Source organism: Calliopsis andreniformis, chromosome 6 (assembly GCF_051401765.1).
Source record: "Calliopsis andreniformis isolate RMS-2024a chromosome 6, iyCalAndr_principal, whole genome shotgun sequence".
NCBI classification, from domain to species: Eukaryota; Metazoa; Arthropoda; class Insecta; order Hymenoptera; family Andrenidae; genus Calliopsis; species Calliopsis andreniformis.
This window is the reverse complement of record NC_135067.1, coordinates 694,325-719,308: the sequence shown is the minus strand read 5'-3', so window position 1 is coordinate 719,308 and position 24,984 is coordinate 694,325. Positions and strand designations below refer to the sequence as shown.

Below are 24,984 nucleotides of genomic sequence, written 5' to 3'. Positions count from 1 at the left end.
TTGCCATTTTGTCTTTATACGAGTATATAATAATATAAAACTGATTGAAAATGTGTCTACATTAGTAAACAAGTTACGAAACATTTGTCGGGAAAGAGTTGTAGCATGTCGCGATATTTTCATGCAATCCTTTTTGTGACATTTATTATAGAAAAATGACAGTCCTGCGACACTGTAGCAACAAATCGAACGACTTGTCCTTTTATGTAGAATGTACTGTGCTCCGCTCAAAAGATGATCTCTGAAAGGTATGCAAGTCTAATTGGATGAAGTGAAAAAGAACACGTACAGTCTTACATGTACTTTCGGCTCTCGTATATGATTCGCCATGGCAGCCATATACACAATGTAGATCGAGAATCTCCTCTTGACTCTGTATCGTCCCGGGGATGATTTCTTGAGCGGAGCACAGTAGGTGCACTTTGAAATGACTGAAAAAAATTGAATTTCCTCTAAAAATTATAAAATGAAAGAATAATGTGAGTTTATTATGTACATACATGGAGATGCATATAATATAATTTTAAAGGCAGATCATGTATTGTATCTACATGTACAGTATAATTCAATAATTTTAATGTTTGTATTTCAAATAACATTTCTTTATATTTTGATATTTTATTTTCTATATCTTATTCTATATATCATGTATAAATTTATTATAAATTGTACAAGATTTATATTCTAATTAACAAATAATTTACATACATTGCAGTCATTTTGACGACCATTTGTTATAGATTTACGTTACTATTTAACAATTGTTTTAATTGATGAACACGATTCAACTCATCAGTGACAAATTTTAGTAGCACCGTTCTATCAGTACTGAGATTTTTTTATCATCGATGTCTTCCAGCCCTAGCATCCGTAACAGCACCCCACAATTCTATGACAAAGTCGTCTGTAAAACCAAACGCTTCCAAATCTGAATTATCTATTGCTTCTGCAAAATCAATACTATTGCACTTGTCCTCTGCCAGTTCCCAGATTTGTGTAGCTAATTCTGTATCATAGATACCCATGAAACTTTCCAGAATCACATTTATCTTTTCAATGCCTATTGTAGCAACATCATCTATCTGTTTGTCAGAAACAAAACAGAGCCATTAATGTCATTATTATCAAAATTGTGTATTTCTTGTACTACGCATAGACTGGTACAGACTCAGAGACAATCATTCGAAATTTAAAAAGTATATTGATTGTGTTATGTTAGATAGGAAATGGATTGTGTTGCCGTTATGTGTTTTCAGAGATTATATCCCAGTCTGTATCGGCCTTTATAGCATAACTTTTTCCTTTCTACAAAACTAATTACCGTCTTTATAATCTGCGCACTTCCATCGGCCTTAAACCTAAGAGTCTCCTTTCCAGTACCATAACCCGATTTTTTTCCTCTTTTAGAGTCCCCTCGTGGACCGATATTTCCAAAACCGTTTTTCAGCGGTTCTACCAGTCTCAGCGTAAACGTGGAACCTTTCGGTATTTCCTTCAACAGTTTCGCTACCTCGAAGTGCCGTTTACCAACCAAGCTAGTTGAGTCAATTTTTTCAATGTGATCTCCAATCTCGATCACTTTTATCTTGTCAATAACAGATCCTTCTTTTATACGTTTTATGAAAGCATACCCTGCACCGTTATCAGTTATTGTCAATCCAAGAGCATCGTCTGATTTTACCAATTCGATTTCTTTAGGTCGACCTGATAAAAATAGGTACATCATTAATTAGATTAATAACTACTTTTACAAAGTTATTACTATTATTGTTCACTTATCATAGATTACGTACCTTTCTTGTGCGCGAATATAAAGTCACCAACTCCTATCTGGCTACCTAGTAATTCAGTCATTTCTATCTTGTGCGTGTTCAGGGTACAGAAGAGTATCTGGAAGCAAACGTTTTATGTTAAGGTTATACAGATTGTAACAATGTTTTACCTGTTATGTTAATAACTAGTTTGAGGACAAGACATACCTAAAACATCAGTGGTATTAACACAATCTATAGGATAACTGTACCAATTATTATGTGCTATTTTAAAGTTAAAAATATTAAAAGGAGTTGTTTCTTTAATTAAGTAAAATATAGTGGTGCTGGCGTATCAGTCCGGAATTCTCCTGAGTTTACGGTCCGTTTCTATCCAATCATGGGCTAAATCAAGTAGCCCATAACGAGCCTCAATGGCCTCCCTACCCCCTGTCGGGTATCCGTGTCTCAGTTACACTCAGTATTTCTTACTGTACCTTTACACCCGCCCCAATGCAAGCGTGCTCGAAAAAAAACATTCGGATATTCCTAGAACTAGGACAGATACAGTTCCGACCTATAAACCGTTAATTCGGCACCACTGTATTTTCAATTTAATAGTGCTACATCGCATTATACAGGGTGTTCAAAAAAAACCATTCAATATTTATATGGTATATAGGATACACTGTAATGAGTAAAAAAGCTTTAGTAAACATAGGTCGAAAGGTCAACCGTTTCTGAGATATAAACATTTTTGTTTGCTAGTATGTATCATAATTGACTTACTTGCTTCTATCGCATGCGATGTTTACTTTAGTGTTTAGAAACCGCGTTCTGAATGTTCTTATTAAAGTGCTGACAGTAGATTTCATTGAGAATCAGTCAGTTGTGAATCGGCGATTGTAGATATTACACAGTTACAAAGTATCGTGAAAATGTCAGCGTATTATTCGAATGAAGAAATGGCAGATATGCATTTTATGTATGGCCGTGCTAATGGAAGTGCTTTATCTGCACGACGTCTTTACGCGGAAAAATTTCCTAATCGAAGGGTTCCCTCTCACATGCTGTTTCAAAAACTTCACCAACGTCTTTATGAAACAGGCTCACTTACACCTTGCCATCGAAACTCTGGCAGACCTAGATCTGTATAGACACCGAATACGGAGAATCGTATTTTAAGGATTGTAGAAGAAAATCCCGGAATCAGCGTAAGAAGAATATCATGATGCCACAGGAATCGGTACTACTCTGGTCTGGAGGACGCTTCATGAGCAGTTACTCTATCCATACCATATCCAACGGGTACAAGCCCTCACTCTACCGGACTATCAGGCAAGAACAGAATTTTCACAGTGGCTACTCACAAAATGTGCTGTGAATCCGAATTTCGTATCTTGCATTTTATTTACTGATGAAGCTGCATTTACGCGAAATGGAATTACACATTTCCATAATAATCACGTATGGACGGAACAGAATCCTCATGCATTTATTCAAACAAATCACCAACACCGTTTCTCGTTAAATGTTTGGATGGGCATTGTGGGAGATCGCCTTATTGGCCCTGTAATACTCCCAAATCGACTTTCAGGTGCTGCTTACTTCAATTTCTTGGTGAATACATTACCCCAGTACTTGGATGATATGCCTTTGGCAGAAAGATTAATTATCGATGTGGTACATGCATGATGGGGCACCACCTCATTTTGTGCGTAATGTGAGAGACCACTTAAACATGGTGTTCAGTCAAAGGTGGATTGGACGTGGTGGACCAGTTGCATGGCCTCCTCGATTCCCCGATTTACACCCTTCGGACTTCTTTTTATGGGGATATTTAAAAAGCCTAGTGTATTCCTCGCCGATAAACGATTTAGAAGAATTATGTAACCGAATCCACCATGCTTGTCAAACAATTCGACAGAAATGTGGAATTTTCGAGAGTCAGTCAATTATGATAATAACAAACAAAAATGTTTATATCTCAGAAACGGTTGACCGATGTTTACTAAAGCTTTTTTACTCAGTACAATGTATCCTATATACCATATAAATATTGAATGGTTTTTTTTTAACACCCTGTATGTGAAAATGGGGGGGGATTATGTTACGTTACACTTTTTAACTTTCATTCCTTAAACTTTGTCAGTTTAGTTAATTATCACAACAAACAAAAACAAGACATAGTCAAATTGTAAAAAATCAGATTTATAGATCTGTTTCTTTTATTTTGCATTTGTATTAGAATGCTGTCTATTTTACTGGTTATCGAAGTGTAATATAAAATTTCTTATTTCTTACTAAAGAGAAAGTATATATAATTTGAAAACTTTTTCCATTTCTTTCATTTGCTTCTAAATTGATGTTCTCGTTGGATTTGAATGTATTACGTAATGTTACAAATATGTAACGGTTTAAGTCTTTTTAATAATGCTGCACAGCGTTCCAAAACGGATGTTCATTAACAATTACAGAATGTTTGATAACAGATACAACAAATTTTAAGGAATTCTACATGCTTAAATAAGATTGAAATTAAAATATTTCTATACAACTATGAATTACTAAGAGAGTGCTTAATCTATGTTTCTACGAAATTCTACTGATTTTGCTGTGTTTGACATAGCTAAAGCATGCTTGCAGTAGAGTAAGTTCCAAACCAAATACAATTTACGTGAATTTTATACATTTCTGCGTTAATTGATAACTTTTAAACGAAGCCGAAAACATAATTTTGTCATTTTTTATTTTCTTTCTATTTGACACATAGAATCAATCCTTACAATTTCTGACACCTGTTGTCTACACGCTGTATACAAATAAAATACAATGTACTTTCTTGTTCAAAACCCATGGAAGTAAAATTGTTCGATATTATCATTTATTTGCTTTACTGAATCATTATGTAACATCATTAAAGTCATTAAAGATTAGACACTGTGAAAAAGTGTTCGTATTTAAACAACTTTCGTAGACAAACAATATTTTAAAGGAGGATTCTCAAGAATTTGGGAACTTAGAAAACCAAGCATTAAATGATTTGAAATTTTGCTTTTCTTTGTGATCAGAAAACTATTTGAAGATTGTGCGCCACCAACTTTAATTGCAACTTTTGAGTAGCGCTTGTTCTGTTTCCGATTTCAATAATAGTTAACGTGGTGATTGATAACTGTGTCTGTGACGATATTTACAACCTTTTCATAGACGGCCAGTACGCGCGCAAGTACTCGAGTAAACGTATACGTCAGGTGGACATGAGGCCACGGTCCGTAACCGATGTTTCCTGTATCCGGAATATGCCTTTCTCATAGTGGGAACACACGCGTTAACGTGCCTACTGTTTCTCATAAACAATAATTCTTTACTCAAGAATATTGTAGCGCCAGTGGTGTCTGTCGGTCGTAATTTGTTTTCTGTCTGTTAGATTCGATTGCGTAGTTCTGAACGATACAGCGTGTATTAACATACGATGTAAAGTCGAAGTGAATAAATATATTTTGTTTATTGATCCACAAAATCACCATCAAGGTTATGGGCCCAGGCAATGATTCCACTGCGCAAAAATCAGGGCAAGTGAGTACGAAGACAAGAAAGATTACCCACGTGAAAAGGGCTATATAAGTAAGGTTATGTTCGTACAACCACGTGCTTGATAGACGAACGAGTGAAAGTAAAAACGCAATGGCTAATTCGAGTCAGATCGTGGATCGAATTGATAAATTAAACGGAAACAATTATCGTTCGTGGAAATACAACACAAAAATGGCTTTAGTTCAACGCGAATTGTGGCAACACGTAACCGGCGAAGCTGGTCAGCCGCCGGCAGACAATGCAGAGGCGAGAGAAAGATTTAACCGAAAAGAAGAGAAAGCTTTGGCCACGATAGCACTTAGCATCGAACCAGAACACCAGATTCATATTATGGACTGCGAAAAGCCATCTGAGGCTTGGCAAACTTTGGCGAAAGTCTTTGAGCCAAAATCCCGGCCAAGAATACTACAGCTTAAGAAACAAATGGTCTCAATAAAACTTGAGACAGATGAAACCATGACGTCATATCTATCAAGAATGAAAATATGCAGCGACAGCCTGAAGGAGGCTGGTTACGACATAAGTGATGACGATTTGGCATATTCGATGCTGTGCGGTTTGCCAGACAGTTATGAGGGAATTGTGATGGCATTGGCAAACCTTGATGACGAGAAATTCAAGTCATCAGAAGTAAAAGGAATGCTACTTAGCGAGTACGAGAGGAGGACAGCGAAGGAGTCTACGTATACAGAAAAACGGAAGGAAGCATACCACCAGGTTAAGGGAACGTCGCATAAGCAGATTGAACAGAAGAAGGACGAAAGGAAGTGCTTCGCCTGCGGAAAACAAGGACACATTGCTACCAACTGTAGGTTAAAAGATAAAAATAAAAGGGCGAATTGGAAAAGTGGTACGTCGAGTCAATGTAAGTACAAAGATGCGTTCTTGCTAGAATTAAATAATGTACAGCTTGATAATTCATGGTTAGTAGACAGTGGTGCGACACATCACATATGCAAAAACAAAAGCTGGTTTAGTAATTATAAACCTATAGTAGATGAAACCATTTACTCAGCGGATAGCAGTGCGCAAAATAGTTTAAAGGCAGTAGGTATTGGCGACATTGACATAGAAACCTACGTAGGCAATAAGACGTTCAGTATTACATTGTATAATGTGTATTATGTTCCTAATGTGAGAAGAAATTTGTTATCTGCGTCACAAATAGAGAGTAGGCAGAAAAGACTGATTATAGATAATCATAAGTTACAAATATTAAATAAAAGGACTAATATGATAGTGGGGGAGGCCATTTGCAAGAATGGGTTATACATAGTTAGAGCTAAGGTCATTAGAAATAGTTCAAATCCAGCTGAGACACATATTACTTGCAATAATAAATTGAATGATAGTGATAAATGGCATAGAAGGTTCTGTCATGTGAACGTGGGAAATATTAATGAGCTATCTAGTAAGGATTTAGTTAGAGGACTAGAAAAGGTAAAAATCAAGGATGTCCATTGTGATGGTTGTAGTGTAGGAAAATCTACAAAAGCACCTTGTAGAAACATAGGGATTAGACAGACGAAGAATGTATTAGAACTAATCCACTCAGACTTATGTGGACCTTTACCTGTAAAGTCAATAGGGGGCTCGAGGTACTTTCTCACAATCACGGATGATTACTCAAGAAAAATAACAGTCTATTGTTTAAAAACTAAAGATGAAGTAATGAGCTACATACAAAGATATATTGTTAGAGTAGAGAGAGAGACAGATAGAAAGGTAAAAAGAATAAGAACAGATAATGGTCTAGAATTCTGTAATAAAGATATGACTACATTTCTTGACAGTTTGGGAATAAAGCATGAGCGCTCGAACGCGTATACTCCACAGATGAATGGGGTAGCAGAACGAGTCAATAGGACGTTGCTTGATCTTGTGCGTGCAATGCTGAAAACAGCAAAATTACCTGATAAGTTCTGGGCGGAAGCTTTATTAACCGCATGCTATATTAAAAATAGAACAATACATGCAGCAATTGGCAATAATGTTCCAGAAGGCATATGGACTGGAAATAAACCAAGCGTAAAGCACATAAGGATTTTTGGATGTTTAGCGTATGTGCACCTTCCAAAGCATGGCAAACTCAACTCGAGGGCAAAAGAGTGCATATTTGTAGGCTATTCGAATCAGACTAGAGGATATAGATTATGGGATTCATCAAAAGATGATATTATACATTCAAAACATGTAGAGTTTGTGGAGGAGATATGTGGATTCGATTATATTTACAGGAAGAACACATATGAGGCAGTAATTGACGGGGAAACTATAGTTGATACAAGGAATGAAGCAGAGTTAGAAAAGGTAGAAGAAGATACAGAACCAGGTGAAGACAAAAATATGAGTAACTCGTTAACGAACGAAACTCAGGAAGTGGAATATAACAATGAAAAGACTGATGTTGATTACGATGCTAGTTTCCAAGAAGTACCCTATAAGGAAACACCTATTCGCACTGGGCGACGGGGAAAGGTAGTGAGAAATCCTTGGGGCTGTAAAGGTAAGCCTAAGAACGTAGAGATCAACCTAGCTGAGGTAACAGAACCATTAACGTTTGAACATGCGATGTCTTTACCTCAATGCGAGGAGTGGAAAGTAGCCATGGATGAGGAACTTCAAAGTTTAGAGAATAGGGATACTTGGGAAATTGTTGATAAAGTTGAACACATGCAATGTATTGGAAGCAAATGGGTTTATAAAGTTAAGACAGACCCGGCAGGAAACATCATTAGATATAAAGCGAGGTTAGTAGCACAGGGCTTCGGTCAGAAAAAGAACGTAGACTATTTTGAATCTTATGCCCCAGTCGCAAGTATTTCAACAATTAGATTGTTACTAGCAATGTCCATGTGTCAAGGTTGGAAAGTACACCATTTAGATGTTAAGTGCGCATACCTATACGGAGAGTTAACCGAAGAGATTTACATGAGATTGCCGCCAGGATATAATGGTTTAGATACCAAAGTGGCGAAATTGAAGAAACCAATTTATGGATTGAAACAATCGGGTCGGAATTGGAACAATGCAATCGATATGTTTCTAGTCGAAAATGGTTTCCAAAGATTAGTAAGTAATAATTGCGTATACACGTATTGTGATCTTATACTAACTATTTACGTAGATGACATTGTATTGTTTAGTAAAAATGCGAGTACGTTAGAAAAGGTGAAAGTACTATTAATGTCAAAGTATGAAATAAGAGATTTAGGTTTAGCATCTTATTTACTAGGAATAAGTATAAGTTACACTACTAACCAAACCATGAAATTATCGCAAGAGCTGTACATACAAAAACTGTTAGACGAGTATAATGTGATAGAATGTAAAACCACTAACACGCCAATTGAACTGGGTTTAAAATTATCAAAGTTTCATGGTCCTTCAAGCGAAGCAGAAAAGGACGAGATGAAAAATGTCCCGTATAGACAACTAGTCGGATCGTTGATGTATATAGCGTTAGCGACTCGGCCGGATATAATGTATGCGGCGTCGAAATTAGCGCAATTTGTGTCGAATCCCGGTAAGATACATTGGGTGCAAGCGAAAAGAGTGTTAAAATACTTGTATACTACTAAAACGAAAGCTTTAACGTATAGTCAGGGAAGTAATGATATAGAAATATACAGCGATGCAGATTGGGCAACTGATGTTGACGATAGGCATTCATATAGTGGCATGGTAGTATTTTTGGGAGGTAACCCAATTTCTTGGAAATCCAGTAAACAGAAATCCATATCCACTTCAACTATGGAAGCGGAATACGTTGCGTTAGAAAATGCTGTAAAAGAGGCAATATGGATGAACATGATGTTCAAAGAATTACGGTCATTGAAAAAATTAGATATTCCTCGTGAACCATACATTGTTAGGTGCGATAATAGATCAGCTATAGATTTTACCCATAATAGAGTAGAAAGATCAAGATCAAAACATATAGATATAGCGTATCACATAACCAGGGAAAAGTATGAGGAAGGGTTAATAAAACTAAAATATGTCGCGAGCAGTGATAATGTTGCGGATATACTTACAAAGGCATTGCCTCATAACATAGTATGTATTCATTCAAATAGATTAAGATTGTATGAGAGTTGTGCTTACGAGAGTTAAATGTGTGACAAAAGTGGGGGAATGATAGAGATTTGTCCCACATTTGAAATACGCGCGGTACTGGAGACGCACGAGGCGTGTGCAAGTGTAGCGCCAGTGGTGTCTGTCGGTCGTAATTTGTTTTCTGTCTGTTAGATTCGATTGCGTAGTTCTGAACGATACAGCGTGTATTAACATACGATGTAAAGTCGAAGTGAATAAATATATTTTGTTTATTGATCCACAAAATCACCATCAAATATGATGTGATATAAAAATTGTAAACAATTGAATAGATCTTAAAGAAGGACGTCTGTTACAAATTTTTTGACATGAGTTTTTCAATGAAACAAGGGTCAATGATATATACAGGGTGTTTCAGAAATACATATTAATACTTCAGAAGCTGAATCTATACACTAAAATAAGCAAAAAATATGTCCTATATACTTTACTATTCTAGTCATGAATGATTAAAGAAACTATTCGAAATGTCTGTACGCTCTGTACGCCTTACGATTAGCATAGTTTCTCAGTGGTTCGAAAATATCAGGCATTCCTCGAGTAGTTTCAAATCCATTTAGTATCTTTTGTTGCAGTTCGTGCACATTAATCACTTGAATTGAATATTTAATACATTTTAAATGGCATAAAAGGTAAAAACCTAGTGGGTGACGGATATTTTTGAACAGTTCCTTTAATCGTCCATAACTCGAAAAGCAAGGTATGTAGGACATGTAGATTCATGTAACATTTTTTATTTACTTTAGTTTGTAGATTTAGCACCTAAATTTACAATTACATCTATTGACATATATATTTGAAACATGCTGTATAGAAAATACTCTGGCAAAGTTTTTGATTTTATATAGTACAATTTATGACTTCTAAAGAACGCAAAAAATTTCATATGTATTATGTTACCTTCAATTTGATATTTTTCTCATTTTTATATCTAATTTTGTGTTTGTGGTAGTTTGTAGTTAATAAATCACAGAATAATAACATAAGGGCGTATGTTACATCAGCTTTTCCCTTAATTGCTAAAGTAAGCAATGAAATGTTTTCCTGCTTTCCTCTAAATTTTATGAAATGTAACATGCACCCATCTTTCAGAGATCTATTTAAACTGCGGTCACATGAGCGATTTTTTATTTTGAAAATAACAAAGACAGACATACAGTCGACTGTCCAAAAATAGCTCGTGTGATCCTAGCTTTAATTATACAACGAGTCCCATCAACTATCTATCCAAAATATCATGCTTATTTCAAATTATAAGTGAAAATATTTCTTGAAGAAAGATATAATATGATAACAATGGTTTCTTTACAGGTCAAACAGATCTGAAAGTTAATCTTAAGGGAAAAAAGAAATTAATCTCTCTAAAAAAACAAAATTGACTTTTGAATCTTTTCTATACCTCCATCTACGTATAAAGAAACTGTTGCTGTCATATTATACTTTTTCTTCTCCACCCTGCAAATTTTAGAAGTTACATCTTTAGGGTAATCTTTAGCTTAATGGCAAAGGTATTGTCTCCGACAAAGAACACTTTCGGAACTGATCATAATTTTCACTACAGACTTAGCGACAGGGGCATGCGACAATTACAAACCATGACGGACAGTGTTAAGTTTCTAAACTGCGTATTAACTTAGAAAGATCTTCGCAAAAAGAATAAATTTATCTACATATACTACTTCCCATACACAGTAGTTAATGAATAACTGCACTCAGTACGTGACCCATTGCATGTAAATATGTGTTACATGAACACTAATTTCGTAATTTCGGTCCCTTGGTCTGTCCAGGGTAAGAGAGAGAGGAAGTGCTCTAAAACACAGATAGCACGAGACCTTAGCAAACCAGAGTATATAAAATTCTACATTCTTTATCATATCTTGATACAAGATATTACAATACCTGTTGCAATACTATTATCAATTGATTTTTTATATTCTTCCGATAAAAATAAAACCAAACACACCACAGTTTGGATGATTTATACAGAAACTATGTGCAGAAAATGATTTGTACAATTTTAACCTAACTTCGTTAAAAATGATTCGATTTACGTAGAATTTGGTATCATTTTAATCGACAGAACTTGAGAAATTCATCAATTTCATAATGATAGCACGCATTGATATTTTGCTGCAAAATCATAAACCTTTAATTGCCGAATCGCAAACCTACGTGCGCTTGCTACCAACAGGCGAACGATCTCAAAGAGATTTCCTTGACACTGTTATTATTAGCGAAAATATTCATTACTACTTATTGAAAATTTCTAATTTTGGTCATATTTTTTTAAAGTAGTACATTTTTTAAGATAATATGAATGACACCCTAACATTCTTCCGATAAAAATAAAACCAAACACGACACAACTTGGATCACTCCCAATTATTTATATTATACCATCAAATGTTCGAGTGCAGTTAGACGTTACAGGTCACAGATTTCTATATTATACACTAGACTGTTAGCTTCTGTTTATAAGGCGTCGCAGCTTTTATATACGAATTTGGTATACAGACTAAAGCGTATGCGCGGTGAAAGGGTGCAAAAGAAGCGCTATAATTTGAACGTCCAATCAGGTATGTATTTATGCTAAAAATCAATTTTTTTATAACCTGGTCAAATATTGGATGAACATAACACTTATTATAAATAATATCATTTTTTATGGTAAAAGAAATAAATTGGTTTTTATTGGAATGCAAATGACAGTATATGTATACCCGGCGACAAAATCGGCTTCTCTCAGAAAATGACAACGTCGGAAGCCGGGCTTTCTAATGTCTGAGAATCACTGGCGGGATCCGTAGCTTACGCGAGGTAGGTGCACAAACTTTTATTTATTTGGCTGAAATAGAATTTTGCTGAACTAAACATTATACGTAAAAGCGATTTCGTTCACTGGGTAGCGATATAAAAATATGATGGACTCGATTCTTAATTTGGTTGTGATTTGCCCTTAAACATTTGGGCAAAAGAGTTATTAACTAAAATACATGAATTGTATTCGAATTCCTTTAACTATTTCGATATCTGCGTCCTGCGTCCGAGCATTGCTTTTTATCACGCTGCACATGTAGTGACCGTACATTTATTCTTGTATTATTACTAGATAAACCCTCCAATTTATTATTTCTGTTTGCCTTGCTACCTTTCCAAATATTTTTATGAAACAAAATCGAACAAATAAACAGATATTCGTTGAAATATTCTGAAGGAAAAAAAAATATGGATCAATTTTCTTATGGGAAACATAGGAAAATGATACGGAAAAATAACTTATTTTATATTTCGTATTAAAACGGCAAAACCAGATAAACGGTTTGCCATCGTATTGAATTTAATTTCCAAGTGGGTTATAAAGGAAATCCTGATTTTACATGTACCTAAATGCATTTATGGGCACGTAAAAGATCCGTCAAATCTTTAATACATAGGTAAGCTTCTCCTATAGGTCGAAAAGGTTTACGAAAATTGGGGAAGAGAGAAACAAACATCGCATGATCACTGTGTGTGTGCCGTAATAAAATGCATGCCGGTCGCAGGACTCTGATATTGAAATAACTAAAGAATGAGAATACAATTGCCGTATTTTCTCCTTATCGACGAGGTTGTGTGTCTGTGCGAGACATCCGTTGACCAAATGTTTAACGTTCAGAAGCTTTCCCCAACTGGCGTTTTTAACAACGACCAATTCCATATTTCATCGAAAGGACTTCAACGGTAAGTGCGACGCGACCCTCGCGGCCTTCGGTCTCGGGTACGGATGGCTCCTTCGAACTTGGACGGCAATACCTGTGATCATAAACGGCCACATCTGCAAGACACTCGTTACGGTCTCCTACACTAATTCAATATGCCTTTGCCTTTCCCCATGAATTTGCTTGCGACGTTTTCGATCCGAAAAAGAGACTACCACCTCCACTAAAAAAAGTAACCGAGGAAGATCCAACCTCGTTGGTGTCAACTAACAAATCAAATTCGAGTATTTCGACGAAGCTACACCCCGAGAAGTCACGCTGGAGGGATGCGAGGGCACGAGGAAAAAATCGTCAGTATCGATCGTAATTTCGCCGCCGAACTGTGTAACATCTTGTTTTTATTTACGGAATGCCACAGAACGTTTCAAAATATGTACATGTATACCTAACTGGAGTGCGGACCCCTGTAAGAAAAAGAAGGAGGGAGGGAGGTCAAAGCGAGAGATCCGAACGGGGGTGAATCTGTCCTTGTTCTTTCTATTATCCCTCTCTTGCCAATTGTTGTACTGGAGCGGGGGTACTGAAACGGCGACAACATACGTGTCTGCATGGTTAAACTGCGACAGCATCACCTCAGTTCTTGCCTGCCCTGGACGGCCGCCCCTCCGCAGTACGCACTCCAGTTAGGTATATAGCTCGATGCCCTGTATAGCTAATATGCATCATGGGTAGGTGAACGCACGAATTCGCCATGTCGGCTTCCCAGCAAGGGAAGGCGAGGGAAGGCGTTCTGCACGCGCCGACCCCTTCATAGGCCGCCGCCGCATAAGAGCCTCTCACTCGCGTATAAAGACCTGTCCTTATTTAGCGCCATCTCTGTCTACCGCATCACTGTGGCCGTATACTCTCTATTCCGCGCACAGAAATGACAGAGAGCATGCAATCACTGCCATGCGGCAGACAGGGATGGTGCTAATCACGGCACGCTCTCTGTCTTTCCTCTACCGGTAACTGGCGCGAAACTAGCGCAGAAACGAATGCGATACTCCTTTCTTCGCCTTTCTTCATGGCGAATTCGTGCGTTCACCTACCCACGATCCATATTAGCCATATCATAACCAAATTAAGAATCGAGTCCATCATATTTTTATATCGCTGCCCAGTGAACGAAATCGCTTTTACGTATAATGTTTAGTCTAGCAAAATTCGATTACAGCCAAATAAATAAAAGCTTGTGCACCTATCTCGCGTAAGCTACGGATCCCGCCAGTGATTCTCAGATATTAGGGAGCCCGGCTTCCGACGTTGCCGACAAGGCGAGTCACCTGACAGTTACACCTCAAATATCTTTGTTGTTTTTTAAAATACGTTAAATGTCTCAAGGAGAAAGTTCAATAGTTCAATGAAGCTCATATAATACCAAAAAAATTTTGTTTTTTTTTGTTATTTTTTTTAGAGATATCAAAATTAGCTCCATTTTTTAAAATGGAACTACTCCTTTTTAAACACCTACAGTGATAGTCCCTTTCATTAGGAATTCAATGACTATAATTATTCAAAGTCATAATAGTGTGTGAGATCGTCAATGAACTAATTACATCGACTGAATGCACTTCAGGTCTAAACTGATCGAGCAGACAGGTTTGATATTTTTTGACTGAAGCAGTTGCTGACTGATACCCAATTGAGCATGTGCATGGTTGCCAGCTGGACCCTATGCGTACAGATGAGTGAGTGACGTTACGCACTTTTACGCACGCGTAGGGCCCAGCTAGCAACCAAGATCGTGTGTACTAGCGTTCATCAGTAGTGGGCACTTGTTATTCCATGCATGCGGCTGTACCATTCGCAACTGGTGTCGTCCATGTGTGATCTCGTACGTGCAGTATAGACATTATACATATATATTACAATATCCCAGTACACATTCACTATTTATTTTTGTCAAAAAACAAGTAATGCTTCGGGCCCACTGCCACTGTTTCCTTTTCTAAAGATAACGTTGATGTAGTGAATTCGAACGAGTTTTAGTTGAGGTGATCGCGTCCCAAAAAATAGCGGATAACTCGATTTTATTTAACTTCAGTCAAAGCAAATTAAACGGTGTCTTAGACTACTTCGTAACTTCTTCAAGGCCCGTATAATATTGAATCGGTATCAGAATCCCTTAAATTGGTAAACGAATACGCAAGAAGTAATTAATTTAGTAAGAGGTGTTTTTCAGATGAAAAAATCTGCTTTTTATCGAGTCACTGAGAAAGACGTACTTGCTCCTACGGATAGAAGGAGAGATTGATCGGCACACAATTTGACAAAGTTGCTTGAAATACGCTGGGCCATGTACCGGCTGCTTAGCACGTTCAAAGTTCAACTTTGGAAAATTGCACTGTAGATGAGAAGTATACCAAGGAAATGAAGGATATCATTTGTGATCTTCTTGAAAGCAACAAAAATGAGGCGATAAAGCAGAACTTGTTAAACAACAGTTAGAGTCAGATACAACGCGTGTCCGAAAGTTACTAGAGGCTGAAGATATTGGCGATAGGACACCAACTTAATTTTGGAGACGTCTTCGGGAGTTGACAAGATTGATGGTCAGCGACAAATTTATAATGGAAATATGGAAGAATTGCCTGTTTGTTAAAACCCAACTTATCTTGGCAGCAACTTCCGACAAGGAAGAAGTAAAATTGATGTACGAAATTTCTATGGAGAAAGAAAGAATCACGTCTACTTTCCGAATGTAGACTCAAGACTCCGATTAGGACTGGACCGTCTTTTGTGAGAGGAAAAAACGGTCAAGTGAGGAGTTTTCTGTCAACCAACCAAAATCATAGTTTTTATCAGTTATCACTACATCAAAAAATTATTTGTTGATTTAATTATCTAATAAATGTATATTTTTAAACAAATGTTCACAATAGCATTATTATTTTTATATATTATAAAGGAACATCCCGAGGTGTGAATCTCTAATTTTTACGAAACTTGGCAATTACATATTTTTGAACAATAAATATAACTACGTAAAAAGTTTTTTTAAAATATCTATTTATTTAAATAATATATTGAAAATAGCATATTTTCGTTGTTTTTTCCAAATAAACGTTGATCGATTTTTTGTATAAACCGAAATATTAAATACGGATAAAATAGAACTTTGGATTTTTCCATTGTAACAAAATAAAAACAATATGTTCAGATTTTATGCGAAATTGAACAATGCAACGAGTAGCTTTGGAAAAATACATATAAATCTAAATAAAATAAAAGCTCAGGCTATTATGGTCAGAATTATGATCATCTCTCATTACGGTTACTGGTCGCTAAGAGGTTATAACCGGCCAAGAATTCCGGTCACAACTCCGGTCTCGACTCCCTGCTTCTACCCTCGTTTCATACCTAATGCCGCAAACTCGATGAAACACTTGAACGACCTTTTGGAGGGTTGAGAAAAGACGCAATATACCTGTACCTTGAACAACAGCGGCGGAAGAGACTTTTGTTAAAGTCTTAGGTGCACCCCTGAGTATCACTGTAAATGCATCCGATTATGCAATTGGTGCTGTTTTACAACAGTTAGATAATAACATTTGCCAACCATTGTCATTGCCAAAGCCCTTTCAGCTGCACAGCGCAAGTATAGCGCTTATGATCGCGAGTTATTAGTCATTTATATAGCTGTTAAAAGATTTCAGCATTCTGTAGAAGGACGAGATTTCGCGATTTATACTGACCATAAGTCGCTGACACTTGCATTCAAGCAACAGTTGGAGGAATGCTCTTCGCGTCAGTTTCGGTATTTAGATTATATCGGTCAATTTTCCATAAATATCCGATATATTAAGGATATTGAAAATAATACAACCGATGTTTTATCGCGAATCGAGTCTATTTTATTACCCCAAAGTACAAATATCAAACAGGTACAAAAAGATGGTGTAGAAGGAGATTTTGACCTCTAATTCAAGTATACTTTGGTTGAAAAGGATTAATTTTCCTAGTTTGAAGTATCATTTTCAGTCTGAAGTATCATGTGTCAATTGAAATAGACCTTTTGTACGTGGATCACTACGACGTGCAGTTTCTAAGTATTTACCATGGACTTTGTCATTCAGGAGTTCGTACAACACAAAGATTGATAACCAGCCGATTTGTTTGGCCGTCCATAAATACAGATTGTCGTGAATGGACGCGGTATTGTATTTTTTGCCAACGGATGTAGGTCACAAGGCACGTTACAACCCTAATTGCAAATTTTCAGAATCCCGGCAAATTTAAACATGTCCGTATTGATATTGTGAACCGCTGTCGATCTCTCAGGCTTGTAAATTTTGTTTCACGTGCATAGATCGTTATCATTTGTTGGCCAGAAGTTTCAATTGCAGAGATAGATGCAGAAACAGTAGCGAAAGCCTTTGTTAGTGTCTGGGTATCCTGTTTTGGGGTTTCATTAAGAATCACCATCAATCAGGGACGGCAACTTAAATCCCACTTATTTAGGGTGTTGCAACTTATAAACGCAACGCATTTAAAAATTACTACGTATCATCCACAGGCTAACAGAATGGTAAAACGATTTTATCATTAACTGAAAGCAGCAATAAAATGTCATGAGACCGAAGACTAAGTACAGATATTAACTGTTGTCTTGCTTGGTATCAGTCAGCCCTTAAAGATGATTTGAAAACGACAGCTGTAGAAATAGTTTATGGCTCGGGTATCTTTTATGTGAGGAGTTTTTCATGTCGAGGGTGTAAAGGGATTTTCCGATTTTGTGAAACAAATACGAAAGCACATTAAACATTTGAAGTTTTCAAAATATCGCGATCTCGTCATACGTATTTCTGCAATATGATGGGAGAGGTCCCTTGCAGCCAACCTATGATGGATCTTTCGAAGTGACAGAACGTGATGGTATAAATGGTAAAGCAGTCAAAGTTTCAATAGACAGGTTAAAACCTGCTTTTCTTTTGTCTGACGATAGTAACCATCATCCTATTAATGATACTGTAATAGTTATAAATAATAATAAGATGATGTTACAGAGTGATACGCAAACTCCTGAACACGATAAAGACGATTCAGAAACAGTGAGAAATCGTTTCAAAACTCACTCGGAAAGACATGTTTATTTCCATGATCGATTGCATGCAGGATTTTGATGCAATTATACATATATGCATATTATATCGTTTATTCGTTATTACTTGTCTTATAGGAACATAAATACTTGCATTATCTGTTTTAATAAATACTGTTTTTTGTATGAGAACCTTATTAATCATTAGATGTTATTATCCCTTTTGTTATGTATATATAAATATATAAATATATATATAATAAATCATTTTTCTTTCTAGTTGAGTTATCACTGGTAAAGAGGTAATGTAATGGCTTCGAACAAGTTTTAATCGAATGTCGTTTGCACCAACAATTCTGATAATGTAAACCAGATGTAAACGTAGACTGCAAGGTCCTGTGTAGCAACACGTCATTGTTGTCTTAAATGTTACAAAGGGAACTTTCTCGTTTTCCTTATAACGTTCAGGGAAAAACACGTGTTATTCTGTGAGAGAACCCTTTGTCGAGACGCACGAAGGAACTTCAGAAGTGTCCTGACCTTACTAGAGAACAGTTCTCTAGCTACGCGTCCGTTTTATATTCCATATACGATTCTAGGTCTTAGGTGTTATCTTTTCGAATGAAGTCTAACTGTGTTACACCAAATTGTATTTAATCGCGTATACTCACGTTTATCCTAAACTAGTGTAAGTAATTATGTAATATTCAACAAAAACTACTTTAATATCCAATAAGAAATAAATAAAAATTCTGGGAACTTTTTGATTAAACCTCGTAGATCTTACTACACGCCCTTTGAATTAGTTTACATCTCGAAGACTTAACATTGTCTTTTGTATATTCTTAAAAGGGTACCTAATTAATTTACGTAGGCATCTAATAATATTACCCATACTTCATAAGACAAAAGATTACGAACGTTCCATTTGTGTATGTAACTTTTGGTCTAACCAAATCATACATATGAGTAAAATTTTGTTATTATAGCAAGGACATAAAATATATCAAAATATTTAACAGAAAATTTTGTAAATGTTTTATAACTAATTCCGAATCAGTAACTAAAGTGTTTTGAAAATTCGACTGGTTAAAATAAACTGTATATTTAATTAAAAAACAGATATCAGAAGTTGATACAATTACATAATTTGTTGAAATCTCAAAAACTAAAAAAGACATTAACAAGACGAAATAAAAAGATACACTTGTTCAGTCGAACATGACGCTCTAAAATTGAGCGTTTGTATGTAAAATACCTCATCAATTAATATCATTTAAAAATTTAGATCATAAATTCTCAAAGATCGCGTTAATGTATCAGATTTATAAACTTATACTAATTAAATGTATTTAATACAAAATTGCAAAGTATTGGAACGATCATTTTTATTCAATATCCCTTTCTTGTAAAATATGCATTACAAGCAAGTGAGTTGCGAAAAATGATTATTTTCGAAAAGTTTGGAAAACTGATTTAGATTATACGAACAATATAAAACAAACAAGACACTTAAATATTTCTAAGAAGAATGAGAAGACCCACCTTAGATTTCGTTACAAATTTCTAATAAATTGTGCAAATTCTTTTAAGTAATTTTCATAATAATTAGGCCTGAATTCATTTAATGATTTTTTTAAAGATAATATCACTTTTTCTGAGTTTTTAAGCTACTTTTCAATAGACTATAAGAAACAATATTAAATGTGACTAGTGATGTTGAACATTAAGAATAAAAATTTAATATTATTTATAAATCGCATATTAAAAGTATATTACTTATACGATCACATAAATAAGAAAAGTATCTATAGTATTTTAAGAATATCCAAACTTGAACAGGGTGAATCTGTATCTCTAGATCAGTGAACATTTGCAAAAATACACGTACGCAAAATTGTTTATAACATTGAAAATTAATGTTAATTCTTTTTATTACGTAATCGTATTCAGATCGTTTAGTAGAGGAAATGTTTGAAAGGAACCATATGCCGCAAACGAACCGTTTAGTTAAAAAAAATTGTTAAAGATTTGGCATCGGTTTGACTGTGTAAAGTCACACATAGGAGCATGGGCCTACCGCTTCTCTGGTCGTGTCAATGTTTACCCTGATCGTAAGGCCCAGCATAGTGGTATGCGTACTTCAATACAGGAAGCCTAGCAAGGTGCATTGACCTATTAGGCCCATTTCGAATAACTTTTATTTCTTTTCAATACTTTCAATATAATATGGTAAAATGAACAATTGTGAACTATAAGATTATACATAGTGATAACATATTTACTTACCAATTTGATCTTTAAACCTATCTCCTTGTTGTTTCATCTTATTTTTTTAATTTAGTCTTAATTATTACAAATTCACTAATAATGAAACTACTTTTAATAACACTGATAGTTGACTTAATGATAGTTAACACTGATAGTTAACACTGACTAATAAGAAATATCACTGCTCCATTGTAATAGACTAAAAAATAGAAACTTCAAATAAGACACGAAGGAAATCAACGGTCGTTTAGCATGCTTTCGATGTCAGTGTTAAAACGATTCTAACCTGACCTGAGTTCTGTAAGACACATCCCACATCTAAATCTTTGTAAACGCAAATGTCTAGTTAAAGTCTAGTTAATATTTGACTATTAGTGTTATTTAAAGGGTTTTCATTATTAGCGAATTTGTAACAATTAAGACTAAATTTGTGCTGAATGGAACGTGTTCTAAGAAATAGGATAAAACAACAGGAGACAGAAGGTTTAAACATCGAATAGGTAAGTGAATATGGTGTCACTTACTATATTGAACTACTATATTGTAGTTCACGATTGTTAGTTTTGCCATATGATATTGAAAATATTGGAAAGAAAGAAAAGCTACTTGAATTGTACTTATTAGGTCAATGCACCTTGCTAGGCCTTCATTGTTGGGGTACGCACACCACTATGTTGGACCTCACGTTCAGAGTAAACGTTGTCGCGTAGCAGAACAATGGTAAGCCCATGTTCTTACACTCTTACGTGTGACTCTACAATACTTTACATCAATGCTGTCCAAGCGAGAGCTCGCAAGCTCTGTGTGATCTGAGATCTCTCACTCCCATTTCTCTCACTCCCTGTGAAGGCCGGCATGATATGTTAGTGTCCTTGTTTATAAGAAAGCTCAAATTACGAACAACATATGTGGTGGTGATGCAATAAAACGGTTGAAAAAAGAAGCAACTGAGTGAGGGGCCCCTACACTAGACAGCGCTGCTCTACACAGTCAAACCGATGCCGAATCTTTAACAGTTTTTCCTGACTAAACAGTTCGATTGCGGCATACGGTTCCTTTCAAATATTTTCTCTGCTAAACGATCTGAATACGATTATGTTAGAAAAGTCGAAGTTAACGTATACTCGAATGGGGCATGTGCTTTTCGTCAACGTGCTTTCTCTTTCGACGGTCAAGTGGGTACCTCTAGGGTTACCATAAACACCGGATAGGGCGATACTGACGAAGGCGTCCTCATGACTAAAAAGACGGTCGAAGGACCATTCTTGTACGAACAGTCGTCGTGACTGGTGAAACGCAGGAATAAACCTCGCACAGTTTTGCTATTAGCGTCAACGCCTACAAGGTGTCTTTATTTTGACCGCTCATTACGCCGATCCTGATTTTCCGTCTTACAATTATGTAATAAAAAAAATTAACGTTAATTTTCAATGTTATAAATAATTTTGCGGACGTGTTTTTTTTTCAAATGTCCACCCATCTAGTGGTATAGATTCACCTCCTTCAGTCGTGACCATTAATATTTGTACATCCTGTACTTACTTTGCTATCACTTTTCTAGAAAAATGGTAGATTTATCTGGGTTAATTTAAATACGGCTTTTGTGCTGTATCAATAAAATGTCCACAATATTTTACACTACAGTTTATAATGTAATTATACGCAAGAAAATATTCCGATTAATTTAAATAAATTGAAATGTTTTAAATTTCCAAAATAACCACAACAAATTGTGAAAATCACTACACTTCTTTACAACTATCACGCTTTACTATTGTTCTTGTTCTTCTTATTTTGTTCTTTTATCGTTGTTCTATTATATTACTCGAAAATTAGATTTATTGAATATATGTATTCATAATCGAGACTAGAAAGTAGATATGCTTCATTTAAAAACGCTTATATCGAATTTGTAAAACTTATTTCTAATAACATACACTATCAACCCAAAGTTTTGAATTATGTACTTGCTAATTTCTATCCAAATTACACTATACGTATGAATAGCAAAGTACATTTTGCTGAAAGTCATTATTTACAACAATAACTACAATATCCTTTGCATCAGAAGAATGTAATAAATTAATACAACTCACTTCTATTACAGGAATTGTGTATTAAAGACACTAATCTTTTTTTTCTCTAATTCAGAAAACAATTTCAAGCTTTTGGTCAGTAGTAGTATATCTAAACAGGTGTTTCTAGTTCGGGAACTCTGATTTTCGATTAGATCCGTTAAGAAAGACTTTGTAATAGAGAATGTTTATCTGTTATACAGAAATACAACTTACTTCTTCCGCTGATAGATCGTAGCATTCCGCTATTTTCTGGTAAAGCTCGCGAACGTTGCTGAACCCAGATATCAGGCCTGTAGGGCTTCCGTGCGCCAGTTGACAATGAAACACTAATGGTGGTTTCGAAATTCTTGACAATTGTCGTTCTTCCGTCTGAGTGGCGGTACCGTTTTTCTGACCGCGAGTACCATTGCTGTTATCCAAGACTTCCTGATTGCTATCGTTGCCATTTTGGTGATAGTTGCTGCTGCAGTGTACACCTCCATTTGAAACCTTTTCCGGCGTAGGCGATTTTTGTACAGCACGCGCTTTGAACAGCGGCATGCTTGATACTAAAGAAGACGAATCTAATATTTTTCTACTATTTATATTTTGAAATGATTTCACGAAAAAATAGAAGGAGAGAAAAACGAACGCGAAAAGTTAGTTACAAAATTCATATAATTTCTTTTAGTTTTTAATTTAAAAAACACTGATTAAAAGATATTTATGGTTTCAAGTGTAATCGTAGTAGAAATTTAATGCAAGTGTGAAACAAAGAAATATCGTAACTTTCGTAACGGTGAATTAGGCAATCACTGTGTTCACAATTTCGTAATTTGCACAGTGACGTGTTATTCCCAGTATTAAATCTTCGTTCTAGAGAATATACATGTATTTATGATTGTAAGGCGAAACAGTATACGTCACATGTTTTGTTATCGACAAATTGACGTGTATAGTTTTAAATGTGAACTCTGCATGTGTGAAATTATGTTCTATTCTATCCATAAATGATTCTATCAAATTCTCATTTTTTAACAGAAGAATTCCGTAAATTTAATCTTCTTTTCTTAAATTTTATCTTGTAAATTTCAACTAACAATAAGGCATAAACTGAAAATTCTTGAAAATGGATTTTACGTTGTTTTGCCTTATGTTTTATATGGTATGTGGCAAATGGAACATTGCGATAGTTCTAAAAGAGCGCGAAAACCACTGCAAGATGGTATTAGTATAACGAATTGTTCGTTTCTCGTTACAGTTCTCACAGTTATTAATTTCAAAACTCGCTCGATTGGCTGTTCATCTGCTGAGAATCAACAGGCGATGTCCCATGACATTTAAGCTTTGAGCATTTATTTTATTACGTATAAAAGCTATTGAATGACACGTCACCAGGGCACCCTCGATTGGGATGGTACACGCAAGGAAATTATTAATTTTCTCACCTTTTTTTGTAAATGACAAAGTAAAGAACAAAGTTACCACACGGATACCGAGGCAAAACAATGAATCTAATGATGCAGGCGAACAGTAACACAGGCAAAACCACAATGATATCTCATATCTGACCTGCTGCTTGCAATAATTTTTTCACTGCTCGACAATCTTTCCTAATCGTTCACTTATCACCGTCTGGCACAATTGTTATCGCAATGCTAATCCATTGCCCCTGTAAACGTACCTGATCTTCGATCCTGAATCTTACCTTTTCTCGCTTATGGTTGCATACGGATCGGAGATCGGTGAAAGAGTAATCGTTTCTATATTTTCGCTTAGACCGAAGTAGGTTAAACGTTCATTCAATTGCGGATAAGTAATCAAAGGACTATAAACTTATATCTCGTTAATTCATTTAACACAAAAGGCACTTCCCTTGATGTATTTTTGTCACAATGAATTTGCTTCGGAACACAATTTCACAAGTATGTGTGTACACTTCGATCATGATCGTAACCTGCAAGAGCGTATCTCCGCACTGCTCCGCACTACTTTACTGTTCCCTTACCGTGAGCCGTGAACTCTTCGAACGTTCGAACATAATATGCCCCTCTCTATGCTTCTCTCGACATTGGCCTATGTAAACTCTTACCTGTATGTATACAAAGTATGTTTTATCTGAACCCGGTGGAATATTTCAGAAAGGATTATACATATTAAAAAAATGCTATTAAATAAATTGTTTGATATGAAGGACATAATATAGTATAAATATTTTTTTATCGGTGAAGGAATGTTTGCGATTTCAAGATCAACTCTTTTTTTTAAATAGTGACTTTTATTTTTATTTTGGAATCCTATGCCCCACACAGTACAGAATATTTTCTACAAGATTGAGATTACAGGAAATGTTCTGGAGATGTAACTATTATGATTCTATATTCGCTTTTCCAAATATTCCAGGTTGT

The 24,984-nt window shown here is 35.6% G+C and overlaps 1 protein-coding gene across 2 annotated transcripts; it reads right to left on the bottom strand.

Annotated features, from left to right (window-relative positions):
- Positions 1-505: 505 nt before the first annotated feature.
- On the bottom strand, positions 506-24,580 carry Kermit (PDZ domain-containing protein GIPC-like protein kermit). 2 transcript variants are annotated; one of them, XM_076380231.1, is made up of 5 exons: positions 24,285-24,580; positions 22,811-23,160; positions 1,794-1,890; positions 1,322-1,704; positions 506-1,082 (listed from the first exon to the last, which is right to left on the bottom strand). In XM_076380231.1, exons 2-5 carry the CDS (start codon positions 23,135-23,137, stop codon positions 843-845), a joined length of 1,047 nt encoding a protein of 348 aa, XP_076236346.1. In that variant the 5' UTR covers positions 23,138-23,160; positions 24,285-24,580; the 3' UTR covers positions 506-842. The 2 variants fall into 2 exon arrangements, with proteins under 2 accessions (XP_076236346.1, XP_076236345.1); XM_076380230.1 differs by having other exon boundaries at positions 22,811-23,145.
- Between the last annotated feature and the right edge of the window lie 404 nt (positions 24,581-24,984).

Bases quoted from the DNA above. Each gene is read 5' to 3' on its own strand.
- Kermit (XM_076380231.1), bottom strand. From the start codon at position 23,137: ATGCCGCTGTTCAAAGCGCGTGCTGTACAAAAATCGCCTACGCCGGAA. The intron at 1,891-22,810 runs GTAAGTTGTATT...GTTTGCTTCCAG, and splicing joins ACGATCTATCAGCGGAAGAA to ATACTCTTCTGTACCCTGAA. The intron at 1,083-1,321 runs GTAATTAGTTTT...TCTGACAAACAG, and splicing joins GTGCGCAGATTATAAAGACG to ATAGATGATGTTGCTACAAT.